This window comes from Amphibalanus amphitrite, unplaced genomic scaffold, assembly GCF_019059575.1.
Source record: "Amphibalanus amphitrite isolate SeventyFive unplaced genomic scaffold, NRLGWU_Aamphi_draft 001283F_arrow, whole genome shotgun sequence".
NCBI classification, from domain to species: domain Eukaryota; kingdom Metazoa; phylum Arthropoda; class Thecostraca; order Balanomorpha; family Balanidae; genus Amphibalanus; species Amphibalanus amphitrite.
The window spans coordinates 1-17,808 of NW_024882776.1; the positions used below are offsets into that span (position 1 = coordinate 1).

The 17,808-nt window shown below is 49.6% G+C and overlaps 2 protein-coding genes across 2 annotated transcripts; both read left to right on the plus strand.

Annotated features, from left to right (window-relative positions):
• The first annotated feature begins 2,002 nt into the window (after positions 1 to 2,002).
• LOC122371832 (trichohyalin-like) lies at positions 2,003 to 7,890 on the plus strand. The gene is made up of 4 exons (XM_043348563.1): positions 2,003 to 3,389; positions 3,653 to 4,591; positions 4,778 to 5,146; positions 7,686 to 7,890. Exons 1-3 carry the CDS (start codon positions 2,195 to 2,197, stop codon positions 5,134 to 5,136), a joined length of 2,493 nt encoding a protein of 830 aa, XP_043204498.1. The 5' UTR covers positions 2,003 to 2,194; the 3' UTR covers positions 5,137 to 5,146; positions 7,686 to 7,890.
• Positions 7,891 to 9,379: 1,489 nt separating this feature from the next.
• Positions 9,380 to 14,663, plus strand: LOC122371833. The gene is made up of 4 exons (XM_043348564.1): positions 9,380 to 11,549; positions 12,998 to 13,799; positions 13,980 to 14,330; positions 14,530 to 14,663. Exons 1-2 carry the CDS (start codon positions 9,407 to 9,409, stop codon positions 13,783 to 13,785), a joined length of 2,931 nt encoding a protein of 976 aa, XP_043204499.1. The 5' UTR covers positions 9,380 to 9,406; the 3' UTR covers positions 13,786 to 13,799; positions 13,980 to 14,330; positions 14,530 to 14,663.
• Positions 14,664 to 17,808: the final 3,145 nt, after the last annotated feature.

The window sequence follows — 17,808 nt, forward strand, 5'->3', positions numbered from 1 at the left end:
CTATAAACAGGGGTCACGGACACCATTTTCATGTTCAGTGTGTCTAAACACTTGTAATCAGTGTTTGGGAGTGTTTATAATGTCTTTCGTCCAAAAGAGGCGCATTTCAATTTTCTCCCATTGACTTATAATGGGGAGGTCGCAAACTTGATGACCTTAGGTCATCGATATCAAAATTATGAGTACATTTTGTACATGCTATGCTCTTAGCAATCGCTGAAAGCTTTAAAGCGATCTGTCACTCGGTGTAGCTATGACAGACATTGAAATTTTATTAGGTGAGGTCACTTCAAGTGACCTGTTGACCTGACCTTGAATGACCTTGGTCTGAAATTTTCACAACAAGTGTAGAATCGATGTATGATAAGGTGTACCAAAAACGGCGGCGCTCCACGCCGCCGTTTTGGAGATATTCGCAAAAAAAAAAACACAAAGGGGGTGGGGTGTTCAAACACCCCCCCAGCAGGGCGCGGGTAAAAAAAAACATATTTTGCGTGTTGTGTACCTCCCAAGTAGTTTTCGAAATGCTCATTTTATAATAGATACATGCTAATTACTGGCTCGTCCTGTTTCGATCGGCAGTACTTGCGTCAAAATTGGTAAAAAAGGTGGCCGTGGTAAGCAGTCAAATAAGCATCTGTAATTTGTAGTTTTTACCTCCTGCTGCTCCCCCCCCCCCCAGTTATTATTTTAAGACTTTTCTTTTTTAGAAATGTAGATCACGTTGAGTGGAATCGAATGACTTTGAGTTTTGAAAATCAGCCGATTAAATCTCGAATATCAAGGGAGGTTCGTATACAGTCCCCCCCCCCCCCTTCCCCCTGCCACTAGTAGGGATAGCCAGGAGCCTGCCACTAATACGGTTAAATAGTTATTGCTCATTCTACGTTACGTTATTTAGGAAATTCAGCGCTCGGTATAACGAAACAGGCATGCGCTGGCTCCCAACCTAATGTGCCCTGGCTTTACCTCTCATTAACTATAATTTTTCCGTGACGTCTATCACACTGATAGTTATGCACATGAGGATGGAATGGAGACACTTACATTGTCAGGGCGCGTCTGTCGTTGCCGGCGGACATTGAGACGGACGGTGAGCGTCCCCTCTTATCTCGGCCCCCGCCGGGCTTTATCAGGCAAGTGTACCGGGTATATCAGTAGGTATGCCAGGATATATCTACAGCGACGTCGGCCGGCCTCAGTCAGTCCGGGAGAGTCAGAGCAGCCGGCAGCCATGTCACGAGCTGACTTGTTCGGTGTGGGGAAGGAGGAGCGGAAGAGGAGGCTGGAACGGTGCTTTGACTGGAGAGTAAGGAATCTGGTGCAGAAGTATGTATCGTGTGCACATCTCATCCCCGACACTCTGCTATTGGCAGCCGACATTCGGAACAACCACTCCACCAGGTGGCAGGACTACTGTACCGAGGCTGAGGTAAGCCACGCTGTCACCGGGCTGCTAGATTATCCGCTAATGGCAGCCCTACAGGATATCAGTGACGCCACCGCCACCAGTTGTCGACACTGCCAACCCAACCACGCCCTCAGAGTTGCCTCCATCAATCCATCAGGCAGCAGTGCCGAGGGGCTAACGGACGGGATAGTGGGCGTTGGTGGAACGTCAGATTTTGATCTGATGTTCGAGTTCGACGCTCCATTCCAATGGGCGGCGCTCGGAACGAGAGAGGAGCCGGCCGTTATTACTCCACAGTCTGCACCACAGATATGGGCTCGACCGACCAAAAACCCTGGCTTTGTGACACTGCACTGGGTCAAGACGACTAAATGCAGTCATGATAAGCCCCTGGAGGTCTTGCCGGCCGACTCTATCCGCCAGCTAATGGTGGCATTATGTCGGATTATGAAGAGCGGCAAAATCAGTACCGCCGGACCAGCTGTCAACGTCAAGAGATCAAATGATGTTACAGACGGAGGCATGGACTTTGTGCCGTGCATTCTTGTGCGCGGGTGGTGGCCGGCAGAGGAACAGCTCGACAGCTGCCACCTGGAGGTGGACTTCCCGCCAGCAGCGGCTAGGGCTGACATCCGACGATTCGGAGTTCACCTTGTGCCGACCGGCCGGCACGGCAGTGACACCGAGTTTATCGAGTTTCGGATTTCCTTCTCACGGGCGGAGGTGATCACGGTTCGCTACCTCGCTCCAGTCATACGAGCGGCTATTGTGGCAGTAAAAGACATGAAAAATACTTTTAAAAAGAACGAGGTCATGAGCGACGATGTACCGCTGAAGTCATACTTTATAAAAACGGCCGGGCTGTGGCTGGCTCAAACCACGCCAGCAGGAATGTGGAAAGGCGTCACAGACGGTGTCAACAAAATACTTGACTGGCTGGAGAACAAATTGAACGCCGGGAAAATGCCCTGTTTTTTCGATCATAACATCGATGTGGCAGCTGAACTCAGCACCGTAGAGCGGCGGGCTATCATTGACGCAGTACGGCTGATGAGGGATCATGTCACGATCCTTCTGATGGCAAGCTGTGTGTATCGGTGGGATGTGGATCTGCTGCTGGAGGGCGGGCTAGAGCAACTCACAGAGCGCCAGCTGGAGTCCCAGCTGCGGCTCCGACTTGGAAGGACGCTCGTCCGACAGGCTGTGGTTGACGGTGTCCGTTTCCGCCACACAGCTCCGTGCTGGGAGTGCTGGTGGAAGGAAAACATCCCTCCACTGGTCCGCACAGCCCCACTTCTACTACAGTGGCGGCATTACACCGAATCAGGAGCATACCTGCAGCAGTGTCTCATATTTATGGCGTGGGTAGTGGTCGACTCGGCAGACCTCCTGGACGGGACGCCGATGACATCACAGGTCAATGACATCGTCACGCTGGACGTGGGCCCCCTGATACAACTCCTCACCAGATCTGACCTCGATCTCCTGCTGGGTGACCCGGACAAGGTTGCCACCTGGTGGCGTAAGCAGCTGCGGCGGCCGCTGGAGGAGCGGCCGGCCGGACTGACCGCCAAGCCGGACACGTCGCGGGGCCGTGCCGAGGTGCTGCTTCGGCCTGAGCTGCTGCTGCAGGCTGTGCGAGTGAACGTACCGGGTAAGATGGCCTGGTGGCGGGATATCGACCAGAGAGAGAAAAACAGATGGATGAAAAACTTCCGACCAATATATACCTACCAGGAGACTCGGGAGAAGTTGGAGCAGCACATCTACACTAACCTGCATAAGTTGCTTCATGACGATCTACCAGAGATGGACGCCGCGTCTGTGGACGCCACGGCCGGACTCTGGCGCCGCAGGCTGCAGCAGCTGCTGTCCGGTGACCGGCTGCGGACGATCTACAACGCAATCACCGGCTGGTGGCCGGACCGGTGGGAGATGACGTCGCACTACCTGGCGGTGCACGAGGCCGACTCAGAGGGTAAGACGATAGTGACGCCAACCAATGCTTTAATCCGTCGTTTCATTTGCTTTTAAGTTCCAGTGTCATTCAAGAAACGACTGAGAAATACCTACTATGTAGTGAAATGGATGAAAATCGATATGCGTCCAATGTTGTGATCTTCCCGCGGTCAGATCCTGTTTATTCATTCTATCATTGAGTTTTAGTTGTTTAGTGCTAAGCAGTTCGTCGGTTCAACGATATTTATAGCTGATATTTTCTACCTAATTGGTATGTTTCAGATTCGGAGCATGACGACGACGGTCAGGCCGGTGGCGAGGAGCTACGCAGCGCAGACGAGGACCAGACATCAGGGGGTCTGCCCAGCCATCAGCGAGAGAAATGGCAGCAGCTGGAGCGACAGCACCAGCAGCTGTGTCAGCAGCTGGAGCGGCGGGGTCACGGGGAAAGGAGGAGTCTCAACCAGCAGCATGATGAGGAGCGCCGGCGTCTGGAGCGGATTCATGACAGAAAGTGGCAGAGCATGGAAATGCGGCACCATGACGAGCGGAAGAGGCTCCATCAGCGGCACGAGAGTGCTACCAGGTGCGTGGAGCTGCAGTATCAGGGACAGGCGCAGCAAGCGAGACGTCAGAGGCAGTTGGAGCTGCTGGACCGGAGAAACCGAAGGCAGTTAGCAGTACTGGAGCGACAGCACCAAATAGAGTGGGGAGACCTGGAGCAGAAGGTCCAAACGCAGTGGAACAAACTGAAACAGAAACACCTCAGGGAGTCACAAGAGCTGGAGGAGAGATACCCGAACATGCAGTCCGGGGAGGAGCTGGATCAGCTGATGGAGGAGTGCAGCAGGAGGCGTCGGCAGCTGCGGAAGGAGCTGGAGAAGGAGCTGGAGAAGGAGCTGGGGAAGGAGCTGGAGAAGGAGAAGAAGAAGGAACTGGAGAAGGAGCTGGAGAAGGAGGAGGAGAAGGAGCTGGAGAAGGAGAAGAAGAAGGAGCTGGAGAAGGAGCTGGAGAAGGAGAAGGAGATGGAGAAGAAGAAAGAGCTGGAGAAGAAGAAAGAGCTGGAGAAGGAGAAGGAGAAGGGGAAGGAGCTGGAGAAGGAGAAGGAGATGGAGAAGAAGCTGGAGAAGGAGAAGGAGCTGGAGAATGAGAAGGAAAGCAGGAAGGTGCAGGAGAAGAACTTCAAAGTGAAGAAGGAGGATGATAAGCCAGTTGAGCGTGGTAAGGTTTAGTGTTAATAACATTGCCTGTCAACAATTTTGCAGCTGAATCATATGCGCAGTCACGTGCTTTACATATCCTATGTTAATTTTATAGCAGGAGACTATTTGAAAATGAATAAAAACACCCTACAACCCTTTCATTCAGAATCTGTATAGGTATTGACTATTGTCCTTCTGATTTCAGACAAGCAAAAGCGACAACAACGACGACGACAACAACAACAGCAACATCAACAACAACGACGACAACAACAACAACAACAAGAACAACAACAACAACAACAACAACAGCGACGACGACGTCGTCAACAACAACATGAACCAGAACCACGGCAGCAGGAGCGGCAGCCGAGCCGGCGCTGTCAACACCTGCGGAACCTGGTAGAGGTAACGCGAAGACACCGCCAGCAGCTCATCCAGCTCCAGGAGCGGCACAACCAGGAGCTGGAGGAGCAGAGCAGACGTCACCGGCAGGAGCGGCAGGATCTGGAGCGGCGCCTCAGCCGCCGGCGGCACGGCCAGGAGCGGCGCAACGGACAATGACCGGCGTGAGGTAATTTCGTAGTGGAAAATTATTCCAGTATTCTACGTTTTCATTACATGATAACGAGAAAATACTGTTAACCCGCGCCCTGCTGGGGGGGGGGGGGTGTTTGAACATCCCCCTGTGGTTTTTCGCGGATATCTCAAAAACGGCGGCGCGGAGCGCCGCCGTTTTTGGTACACCTTATTATACATCAATTCTACACATGTTGTAAAAATTTCAGACCAAGGTCATTCATGGTCAGGTCACCAGGTCACTTGAAGTGACCTCACCTCATAAAAAGTTTCAATGTCTGCCATAGCTACACCGAGTGACCGATCGCTTTGAAACTTTCAGCGATTACTAAGAGCAATAGCATGTACAAAATTTATATCTCAGAATTTTGATATCGATGACCTAAGGTCAGGTCAATTTTGCGACCTCCCCATTATAAGTCAATGGGAGAAAATTGAAATGCGTCTCTTTTGGACGAAAGGCATTAACCCGCGCCCTGATGGGGGGGCCATTTTGGCCCCCCTGTGGTTTTTCTTAAATAGCGAGAAAACGGCGGCGCGCAGCGCCGCCAAATTTTGGGTACCTTACCGGGCATCAATTTGACACCTTCACACAAAATTTCAAGTCACAGGTCACCTCAGGTCAGGAGTTATTGAGGTCAAACTGAGGTCATGTTCGTGTAAAAATGAGCAAAAAACATGACATCTTGAAACGCTCACCAATTCTACAGTTACAAGCAATTTTAAAGTTCTTTATGTGGTTGTGTAGAAAAAAGACGGCGCTACAAAACTGCTATCTCGGATTTTTGAAATTTTGGGATTTTGACCCCCAAAAATCAAAAAAATTGATTTTTTTAGAAAAACTCAAAGAAATTCCAAAAAAATTTCGAATTTCGAAAAAAACCGGAATATATGTGATAGTCCCTGCGCTCTTCCATATACATACTAAATTTTAGATCGATACCTCTTTTTTTGGCCAAGTTATAGCGAAAAAACTGTTAAAAATTGATGACGTCAAATTTTTGAACTCAATTTTTAGCAATTCTAGACCTTGTAGCGCAAAACGGAGACCACCATTGAACTCCCCGTGACGAGCTGCATCGAATCGATACCCATTTTATGCAAACATATCAACTTTGAAATTTGACCTAATTTGACCTGACCTTGACCTGACCTTGATCTGACCTTGACCAAAACGTGACCTAAGCTGGCCCTAAAGTCTGTCTGACCCACATAATCGCATTTGTCATGTAAAATGGACCATAAAACATGTATCACATGACACTTTCATATTGTGACCCCCCCAGTGACCTGACCTCTGTGACCTGACCTGGTATCAGTGACCTCAAATAGCAAAATATGTGTTTGAAGAACATTTCCCCATCGATGATTTTCAATGAAATGCATTTTACACGATTTTACAGCGCATTTCTTGAAATGCCTGTAAACGGTGAAAATTCGACCTTTGACCTGACCTGTGACGTCATCGGTTTGACCGAGGTCAATGAAATTGGGTCACAAGGTAGTTCCCCGTTGGGGCTATCCAACACCGTTTACCGCTTGTCGCTATGTTGCGTGGTTCTCGAGATCTGAGGGGGGGGCCAAAATGGCCCCCCCCCCATCAGACCGCGTTGCTCTGCAGACCCCATCTGGGCGCGGGTTAAAAACACTCCCAAACACTGAATTACAAGTGGTTTAGACACACTGAACATGAAAATGGTGTCCGTGACCCCTGGTTATGCCCCTGAGGTCATCTTAGGTCACGAATGGTATCTAACAGTTTTTCGCAAATAACTTTTGATAGAGGCATGCTAGAGCGATGAAAACGCCTTAGATGTGTTCAGCTCGACGATACGGATCGACTGATATGCAACATGACCCTTTCCGGTCAGGTCATGACCTTGACCTGAGGTCAAATTTTCAAGTTGACCTTTCAAGGTCAAGTTATAGTTCATTCGATGCGTCTTGACGAGAGGAACACGATGCCGGTAAAAGTAAGCTCGTACAAGGTTTGGGTCAAAAGTTATTGCAGAAAAACTGTTTCCGAAAAAATCGGCTTTTTTGCAGTTTTTACCCCCTGCAGGCAAAACCGTTGACGCTAGGTCAAATCTGAGGGAATAACTCAGAAAGAGCGTTAATAGGGCTATCGAATGCGCTTTTCCGCAGCGCTGTAGCTCTATTGGTTCCCGAGTTATGCGTTAGCTTCTTGGAAATTGTCGACATTCGACCTGGAGATCGGCGAAATTTTGCCTTCAATGACCTCTGGTGACCTGACCTTTGACCTGACCAAAAAATTGACTGAAATGATTTCGTCATTATTTTTTACGCTCTTTCGAACGCCGCCTTCTGCGTATCGCTACGTGGCCCAGGAGCCGAGTTAGAAGGTGGGGTGTTTGAACACCCCCCCCCCCCCAGCAGGGCGTGGCAATCCAGGACCCCCAGCCGGGCGCGGGTTAATATGAACTAGTAAATACGTGTATTGTATTTTTCATGTTGTTTCGGTTGTCAAAGGCCTCATATTTGATTTATACAAGCCTGTTCTGTTTGTGTTTCAGGATACCAGCGGAATCACGGACAAACTCAGGGAGGCGCCACTACGGAGAACATGTCGAGAGCGAGATATTTGTAGCATCAGACATGGCGGAAATACGTCGCTAGTGTAGATGCTGAGATTGATAAAACGAGACCAGGTGCATTTTTATTAATGCTTATCAGGTCAGTGCTCATGTGATGGCGATGTTAGCAATGCATATAGAGTTTGTTTAGTCATGGTTGATATAAGTGACATATATGTTGTGTTTACGACTGAAAAATGTAGTTTGAGTAATGCTATAGATGGTGACATTGATGTTGGCTCTCCCAACACCGTATGTTGGTTATGGGCTGTTTTTCATAACGCATGTATTGTGCATTGTTGTGAAGCTCTGTAAATACTATACAAACAGACGTTCCCATCCCCATCTTTCGATGACCGGACATAAGGCCCGCTGTCGGCGTGGTGATGGGAATCTGTGTAACGAACCATTACATCGAAGCCATTGAATATGTTGGCTACTGGAAGCAATGTACATAGTATCAGAACGAAATACGAGTAACCTATACAAAGGCGACGAGACACCGGGCTCCACCGATAGCGCTGCTCCGAACCGCCGCGTCTAACACAGGAAGGGTGACGGCCACTGCAGCCGCAGCTGGCCAGGAAGGACGTCAGATAGGATGGCTGGCACCGCCGTCTCCACTAGCCGCAGGCAGGATGGTGCGGTTGGCGTGGCGCCGGTCCGAGAGGGGGAAGGGGACGGTGACATCATCCAGTCTGGAAAACACTGCGCAAAATAGATGCGACGCGACTTGCTCGGTTGAGGTCACATGATCATGACAGCCTGTGGCTTTTTGGTCAGGTTAGTGAAATTTGAGAATGTGAAACAGATCTTCGGTACATGTACATACACATTACACATTGCTAGTTGCAAATGCAATCGTCAAAACTATTTCACTACTTTCATGACCTTCAGTGACCTAAGGGTCAGCAGTGACTTCACCCCGGCCGCCAGTCCACCGTGGCTGCAGCGGTCCTCGCCTCCATGACCATTGCCTCAGACATACGAGAGGATTGATAAAGTCTAGTGCCGAGTGTCCCAATAGGTACAGCCCACCGCTAAAGTAATGTAGGGTTTTACCAATCTCAACGGTTGGCTTTGACTGGCGATTGTTTAATGCGGAGTGATCGAAAAGAAGATGTCAATAGCTAAAGTTGCAGCTGCAAGGGTGACGATACATATAAGCTACATTCAAAGTTTCATTGTAGTCTGGCTAATCGTTCCTAAGCTTCAGAAGCAGAACATACCCATGACTGAAACTCCACATTACTTTTGCTGTGGACTGTACTATTGAGCGCAGAATCCGCACTCATACCGGGACCGAAGCGGGGCAGGCCTGGTGTATCAGAGAGTGTACCGATTAGTGTGATGCGGAACCATATCCCATCTAGTCGGCTGCTGATCTCCCAGGTACTAGTGACAACTCAGATCTCTCAGTACTACAACTTAGATCTCTCAGTACTAGTGACAACACAAGGACATGTGGATTTACATCAAACTATATCTCCAACAATAGCGCTGCCACCGACTTCACCACTGCATCGCGTCAGTCGCTGCCACTGGACGGACACGGGCACAGAGCGTTCCGTCTTATCTGTGTTCCTGTCGGGGTCGGTATATATCTACAGCGACGTCGGCCGGCCTTCGTCAGTCCGGGAGAGTCAGAGCAGCCGGCAGCCATGTCACGAGCTGACTTGTTCGGTGCGGGGAAGGAGGAGCGGAAGAGGAGGTTGGAAAGGTGCTTTGACTGGAAAGTGAGGATGCTAGCGGACAAGTACCGATCGTGTGGACATCTGATCCCCGACACTCTGCTTTTGGCAAGCGGCATTCGGAACAATCACTCCACCAGGTGGCAGGCCTACTGTACCAAGACTGAGATAAGACACACTGTCACCGGGCTGGTAGATTATCCATTCATGGCAGCCTTGCAGGATATCAATGACGCCGCCGCCGCCCGGTGTCGGCACTGCCAACCAAGCCAGCCCCTCAGAATAGCTTCCATCAATAGATCGGGCAGCAGTGCCGAAGGTCTGGCGGACTTGGTAGTGGGCGTTGGTGGAACGTCAGATTTTGATCTGATGTTCGAGTTCGACGCACCATTCCACTGCGCGGCGCCCGGAAAGAGAGAGGAGCCGGCCGTTATAAGTCCACAGTCTGCACCACAGCTGTGGGCTCGACCGACCAGAAACCAAGGCTTTGTGAAGCTGCAATGGGTCAAGACGACTAAGTGCAGTCATGATAAGCCGCTGGAAGCACTGCCGGCTGACTCCATCCGCCAGCTTATGCTGAAATTATGTCGGATTATGAAAGGCGGCAAAATCAGCACCGCCGGACCAGCTGTCAACGTAAAGTCGCCAGATGATCCTACAGACGGCGGCATTGACTTCGTGCCCTGCATCCTTGTGCGCGGTTGGTGGCCAGCTGAAGACCAGCTCGAAGACTGTCACCTGGAGGTGGACTTCCCACCAGCAGCAGCGAGCGCTGACATCCGACGATTCGGAGTTCACCTTGTGCCGACCGGCCGGCGCGGCAGCGACACCGAGTTAATCGAGTTTCGGATTTCATTCTCACGGGCGGAGGTGATCGCGATTCGACACCTCGCTCCAGTCATACGAGCGGCTATTGTGTCTGTAAAAGCCATGAAAAATACCTTGAAAAAGAATGAGGTAATAACCGACGATGTGCCTTTGAAGTCATACTTTATAAAAACGGCAGGACTCTGGCTAGCGCAAATCATGCCAGCTGCAATGTGGAAAGGCGTCACCGACGGTGTCAACAAAATACTTGACTGGCTGGAAGAAAAATTGAACTCCGGAAAAATGCCTTGCTTTTTCGATCATAACATCGAAGTGGCGGCTGAACTCAGCACCGTAGAGCGACGGGCTATCATCGATACCATACAGCTGATGAGGGAGCATGTCACGCTCCTTCTGATGGCAAGCTGTGAGGATCAGTGGGACGTGGATCTGCTGCTGGATGGCGGAATAGAGCCGCTCACAGAGCGTGAGGTGCGGCTCAGACTGGGACGGACGCTAGTGCGACAGGCGGTACTTGACGGTGTTCGTTTCCGCCACACAGCCCCGTGCTGGGAGAGCTGGTGGAAGAAGAACATCCCTCCGCTGGTCCGCACAGCCCCACTTCTACTACAATGGTGGCATTACACCGACTCAGGAGCATATGTGCAGCAGTGTCTCATGTTCATGGCATGGGTGGTGGTCGAACCGGCGGACCTGCTGGACGGGACGTCGATGACATCACAGGCCAGTGACATGGTCACGCTGGACGCGACCCCGCTGATACAACTCCTCACCAGATCTGACCTGGAGTATCTGTTGGGTGACCCGGACAAGGTGGCCACCTGGTGGCGTCAGCAGCCGCGGCGGCCGCTGGAGGAAAGGCCGGCCGGACTGATCGCCGAGCTGGACACGCCGCGGCGCCGTGCCGAGCTGCTGCTGCGGCCCGAGCTGCTACTGCAGGCGGTGCGCGAGAACGTACCGGGTAAAATGAACTGGTGGCGGGATGAAGACCGGGCAACGGAGAACATGTGGATGAAAAACTTTCTACCAATGTATACCTACCAGGAGACCCGTAAGTGGATGGAGCGGCACATCAACGCTAACCTGCATGAGCGGCTCCGTGTCAAACTGCCTGAGATGAACGCCGCGTCCGTAGCCGCCACGGCCGGCCTCTGGCGCCGCCGGCTGCAACAGCTGCTGTCCGGTGACCGGCTGCAGACGGTCTACAACACTATCACCGGCTGGTGGCCGGACCGATGGGAGATGACGCCGTACTACTTGGCTGTCGACGAGACCGACTCAGAGGGTAAGACGATAGAGCCGCCAATCAATACTCAAATTTGTTGTTTCCTTTGCTCCCAGCCTCATTCCAGGAATGACTTAGAAATACTACTGCAACGGATGAAAATCGATACGAGTCAGACGTCGTGATCTTCCCGTGACCAGATCCTGTTTTTTTATTATATTGCTGACTTGTGGTTGTTAATCTGCGCTATGGTAGGAGGGGGGCTATTTTTTGCCCCCCCCCCCCTTTCCAGCCTTTTCGATATATCTCCAAAACTACTTCGCCAGTTGCCATCAAACATCTAGTATCCCTCTGGCATCAATTTTACACATTGTGACCAACAATGTTCCCAAAGGTTATGATTGGTTGACCGCAAATTACGTCATAATAATGTCATGTTCTGCCATTGTCGACCCCCAAATAAGGTTTTGTGGGAAGAGCCGTCAGGCCTGCAGCTATGACGAAACAAAAAACGTTCAAGACATAAAAGTTGTAGAATTACCGGGGCTATAAAACTGTTATCTTGGATTTGTAAATTACCTATTGGATTTTGACTCCCCAAAACAAAAAAAAAGTTGTTTTGATATATTAGCAAAACATCCCAAATGTTTTTTTTTCCGAATTTCAAAAAAGGCAATAAATATGATTGTTCCGATCGTCTTCCATCCACATACCAAATTTGAAATCGATACCTCTTGTTTTAGACAAGTATAGGGAAAAGCACGTTTCAAATTGATGCAGACGTCAAATTTTCAAACTCAATTTTTACCAGTTAGAGACCACGTAACGTAAAATAAGGACCACCGTTAGACTCCCCGTGACAAGTTGCATCGAACCTATACCCATTTTATGCCAAAATATTAAATCAACTTTAAAATTTCACTTTTTTTTTACCTGACCTTCACCAGAAAGTAGCCTACCTTGCTCCTGATGGTCGTGTAACCAACACCATTGGGTTGAATATAATTAGTTGGCCATAAAACATGCATCACACAGCCCTAGTAAAATTGGGTTACTGTGCTGACCCTCGGTGACCTGACCTCTGGACCAGATCTCGTATCATGACCTCTATTGGCAACATATTGGCAACATTCTCTAGGCAACTGACGCTCTATCGATGACTTTCGATATATTGCGTTTTACTCGATGTTATAGCGCATTCCATAGAAGACACGTGAACGGTGAAACACTTTATTTTTGACCTGACCTGTGACGTCATCGGTGACCACGAGGTCAATAAAATTACACTTCATTTGGAAGATTTGACAAGGCTATCGAAAGCTGTATGAAGTTTGCGAATCCGTCCAGTAGTTTCGGAGATACGACGGGGGGGGGCAAAAAATAGCCCCCTCCCCCCACCAGGTCGCGCTATAAACAGGCCCCCCGTGGGGGCGCGGATGATCTGCTAAGTAGTTCGTCTGTTGAACGCCCACCCAGCTGATATTGTCTACCTAATTGGTATGTTTCAGAGTCGGAGCAGGATGATGACAACGGTCAGATCGGTGGCGAGGAGCGGCACAGCGCAGACGAGGACCAGACATCAGAGGGTCTGCCCAGCCCTCAGCGAGAGAAATGGCAGCAGCTGGAGCGACAGCACCAGCAGCTGTGGCAGCAGCTGGAGCGGCGGGGATACGGGGAAAGGAGGAGTCTGAACCAGCAGCATGATGAGGAGCGCCGGCGTCTGGAGCGGATTCATGACAGAAAGTGGCAGATCATGGAAATACGGCACCATGACGAGCGGAAGAGGCTCCATCAGCGGCACGAGAGTGTTAACAGGTGCGTGGAGCTGCAGTATCAGGGACAGGCGCAGCAAGAGAGACGTCAGAGACAGTTGGAGCTGCTGGACCGGAGAAACCGAAGGCAGTTAGCAGTACTGGAGCGACAGCACCAAATAGAGTGGGGAGACCTGGAGCAGAAGGTCCAAACGCAGTGGAACAAACTGAAGCAGAAACACCTCAGGGAGTCACAAGAGCTGGAGGAGAGATACCCGAACATTTGGTCAGGTGAGGAGCTGGATCAGCTGATGGAGGAGTGCAGCAGGAGGCGTCGGCAGCTGCGGAAGGAGCTGGAGAAGGAGCTGGAGAAGGAGCTGGAGAAGGAGCTGGAGAAGGAGAAGGAGAAGGAGAAGAAGAAGGAGAAAGAGAAGGAGAAGAAGAAAGAGCTGTCAGCTGGAGAAGGAGCTGGAGAAGGAGAAAGAGAAGGAGAGGGAAAGCAGGAAGGTGAAGAGGAACCTGAAAGTGGAGAAGGAGGAGGATAAGTCAGTTGAGCGTGGTAAGCTTTACTGTTAAATAACATTGCTTGTCAACAATTTTGCAGCTAAATCATGTGCGCAGTCACGTGGTTTACATACCCTATGTTGATTTTATATCCGGAAACTATTTGAAAATAAATAGAAGCACCCTACAACCTTTTCATTCAGGATCTTTTTAAGTCTTGTCCTTCTTATTTCAGACAAGCAAGAGCGACAACAACAACGACGACAACAACAGCAACAACAAGAACAAGAACTAGAACAACAAAAACAACAACAACAACAACGACGACGACGACGTCAACAACAACAACATGAACCAGAACCACGGCAGCAGGAGCGGCAGCCGAGCCGGCGCTGTCAACACCTGCGGAACCTGATAGAGGTGACGCGAAGACACCGCCAGCAGCTCATCCAGCTCCAGGAGCGGCACAACCAGGAGCTGGGGGAGCAGAGGAGACGTCACCGGCAGGAGCGGGAGGATCTGGAGCGGCGCCTCAGCCGCCGGCGGCACGGCCAGGAGCGGCGACACCCACAGTGACCGGCGTGAGGTGATTTCGTAGTGGAAAATTATTCCAGTATTCTACGTTTTCATTACATAGTAACGAGAAAATACAAATCTAATCTAATGAAAAATCTAATGGGTTAAAAAATATGTACTGATAAATACGTGTGCTGCTTTTTCATGTTGTTTCGGTTGTCTAAGGCCTCATATTTGATTTATCCAAGACTGCTCTGTTTGTGTTTCAGGATACCAGCGGAGTCACGGACAAACTCAGGGAGGCGCCACTACGGAAAACATGTCGAGAGCGAGATATTTGTAGCATCAGAAATGGCGGAAATATGTCGCTAGTGTAGATGCTGAGATTGATAAAACGAGACCAGCTGCATTTTTCTTAATGCTTATAAGGTCAGTGCTCATGTGATGGCGAAGAAGGCAATGCCCTATAGCGTTTGTATGGTCATGGTTGATAAAAGTTAGGTAGTGTTGTTTTTACGACTGCAAAATGTAGCTTTAACCCGGCGGCCGCTGGGCCTCCGCGCCACCCGCCGGCCGCTGGAGGGGGGGGCATAAAGTTGCCCCCCTTTACTTCTGCGACGATATCGTCGCAACGCGAAGAGCTAGAGAAGCGAAACTTTGCACACATCTTCCTGAATACCTAGCCAAGGTTGTGTCCAAATTTGGTGTCGATCCCATTTGCAATGACGTCACAGTGACGTCATAAGTGAAATTATAGATTTACGACTCTCATATTCCTCACGATGCATCACATATATGGGACCGAATATAAAGGGCCGATTATTGGTCAGAAACTAGATGGAAGTGTAGTAAGATGTTTTAGGATGACGGCAGGTGCTGTCTAGTTCATTTACAGTCGAGTTTCATGCTCAGCGTCATCAGAAACGGCCCATATCGGAAAACGACAAAACTTTATGACGTCACTGTGACGTCATCTTAGGTGCTAAAACCACCAAACTTTCCTCAAACATTGCCTAGGTATTCATTTGAAGCTATGCCAAGTTTCACGCTCGTAGCTCATCAGGTTTCGGAGATATTTCACAAAACGTAAAGGGGGGCAACTTTATGCCCCCAGCGGCTCGTGGGTTAACCCGCGCGGGGCTGGGGGGGGGGGTAAATTTTACCCCCCCTCGCGAATTTTTGCAATATCTGAAAAACGGCGGCGCGCAGCGCCGCCAAACTTTTAGTACCTTTTCTTACATCAATTTGACACGTTCCCTGAAAATTCGAGCGAAATCCGTCGGAAATTTTTTGAGATATTGACGTTTTAGTGACGTCATGTTCGCCATTTTCGCCTCAAAAACGGCAAAAGTTCAAACGCCGCTAACATCTTCATTTCTAAAGGAATCAAGACGTAACAAAAAAGGATATACGTAATTTTACTTTGTCTATCAAATGGCTATCTCGGTTTTTTGAAAATTATGGATTTTGGCCCAATTTTTTCAAAAAACTGACCTTTTTGGGAAAATAGCTATAAAATCCAAAATTTTGAGTTTATCGAAAAAAACGGAATATATGTCAGAGAAGTGGTCTATGTGCACCTACAAACCAAGTTTTGGAAGAATCGGTTCAAAAATGTGGGAGTTATTCAAAATTGTATGACGTCACGACACACAAAAATTTTGAAAAATGACTTTTTTGGAAGTTCTAGACCTCGTACGGAAACAAAAGTAGCACCATTCGATTCGCCGTGAAAAACTGCATCAGATAGACACCTTTTTAGGCCTTAACAACCAACTTCAAAATTTGACCTCACTTGACCTGACCTTGACCTGACCTCGACCTGAAATTCATCCAGAGGTGGTCCATATCACTTATTGAGTGTGCCTATTGAATTCTATGAGTAAAATGACCCATAAAACATGTGTCGCACATGCCCTTTTCTATATTTTGTTTTTGGTGACCTGACCTGACCTGACCTGACCTTGACCTTGACCTCTGAATGATATTGTATGCAACGAATATTGTCTTGGTAGCCTAAGAACACGTTTTGGGCGATCAGTCTCAGTCCATGACTCCATTCTTCGGCAACTACGGTGCAAGGCCGATACTGTAGGAACTTGCAATTTGTACCCTTGACCTGACCTTGACCTTGACCTCAAACTTAAAATTAAGTACATGTTTTTAGTTGTTCGTGATGAGATCTTTCGATTGGCGTTTGAATTTTTCAAATCGGACCATTAGTTCGGGAGATAACAGGGGGGTAAAATTTACCCCCCCCCCCAGCCCCGCGCGTTCGGCTGGAGACCCAGCCCCGCGCGGGTTAACACGCGCAGTGGAAGGGTTGCGAGTACTACGCCCAGTGGAAGGGGGGCGGATGTCGCCCCCCTAAGATCTCAGCTCCCACTGGAGCTAGAAAGACGAAATTTGGGGGGGGGGTAGGTGGGGGCCATAAGGAACTCTGTTGTGTGTGAATTTCATGACCCTAGGTCAATAACTTCAAGGTCAAATGAGATCAAATGTGGTCAAATCTGCCATATTAGCGACTTTTTTGCGTTAACACGCCGATAACTCAAAAAGTTACCGGCCGAATTCGCCCCCCCCCTTCCACTGCGCGTGTTAACCCTCGCCGGACCTATTGGTTTTCTACATACGCGCCGGCCGAGGGGGGGGGGTACGACCCCCCCTCGCCGTTTCGCCCCTGGTGGAGCTAGCGCGTCGCGGAAAAAACGAGCGTGTGCGCCGTTACGAGACGCAGAGATTGGTACCCAATTTTAAGGTCCTAGGTCAACCGGTGACCTCTGAGGTCAGGTCAAGTGCCCCAGGGAACGGTTTAGTTTTTGGTGAATAACTTCGCAAAAAACGGCCGCAGAGCCGCGATTTTGGCAGCATCGTGTTCGCCTCGCTCAGGCGCGTCGAATGATATACTTTTTGTTCGGGTCAGGTCAACTTGGGGTGTTGACCTCAGGTCAAGGTCAGGTCAGCACCCCCAGGTCACGAAGTTGGTCGAAAGAGGTCATGTTGCATATCATGCGATTCGGCAGGCCTTCCTGAGTCCATTGGTGGCTTTCCCGACTCGCTAGCTCAATTTGATCAAGAGTTATTGACGAAAAACTAATATGACCTTGATGACGTCATAAATGACGTCACGAAAGGTCAACATTGCAAAAGTGACGCATCTAACCTTGCAAGGAGTGCATCAAATCACGATTCTGTGTGCTTGAGATAGTTGGAGATCGTTCCCGGCGCCAGAATAGCAGTTTTCATTTTTCCCCGTTGACTTATAATGGTGAGGTCACGAAAATGACCTGACCTCATATAAACTTTAGGAAAAATCCGAGATATACAAGTTGTGGGACTCATAATGGATACTAGATCCTGCAAGTTTCATTTCTCTGTGACATCTCCTCTGGCAGTGAGGGCGTTGCGAAGTTGCGACATCTGAAGACCGTGCAGAGGTTCACTTATGACGTCATAGGTCAGTGACCTGACCTGACCCAAAAAGGTGGTTGGTGTCAAAAGATCCGGCTTGGATCAAAGGTCAGGTATGCCAAGTTTCAGCTCTCTAT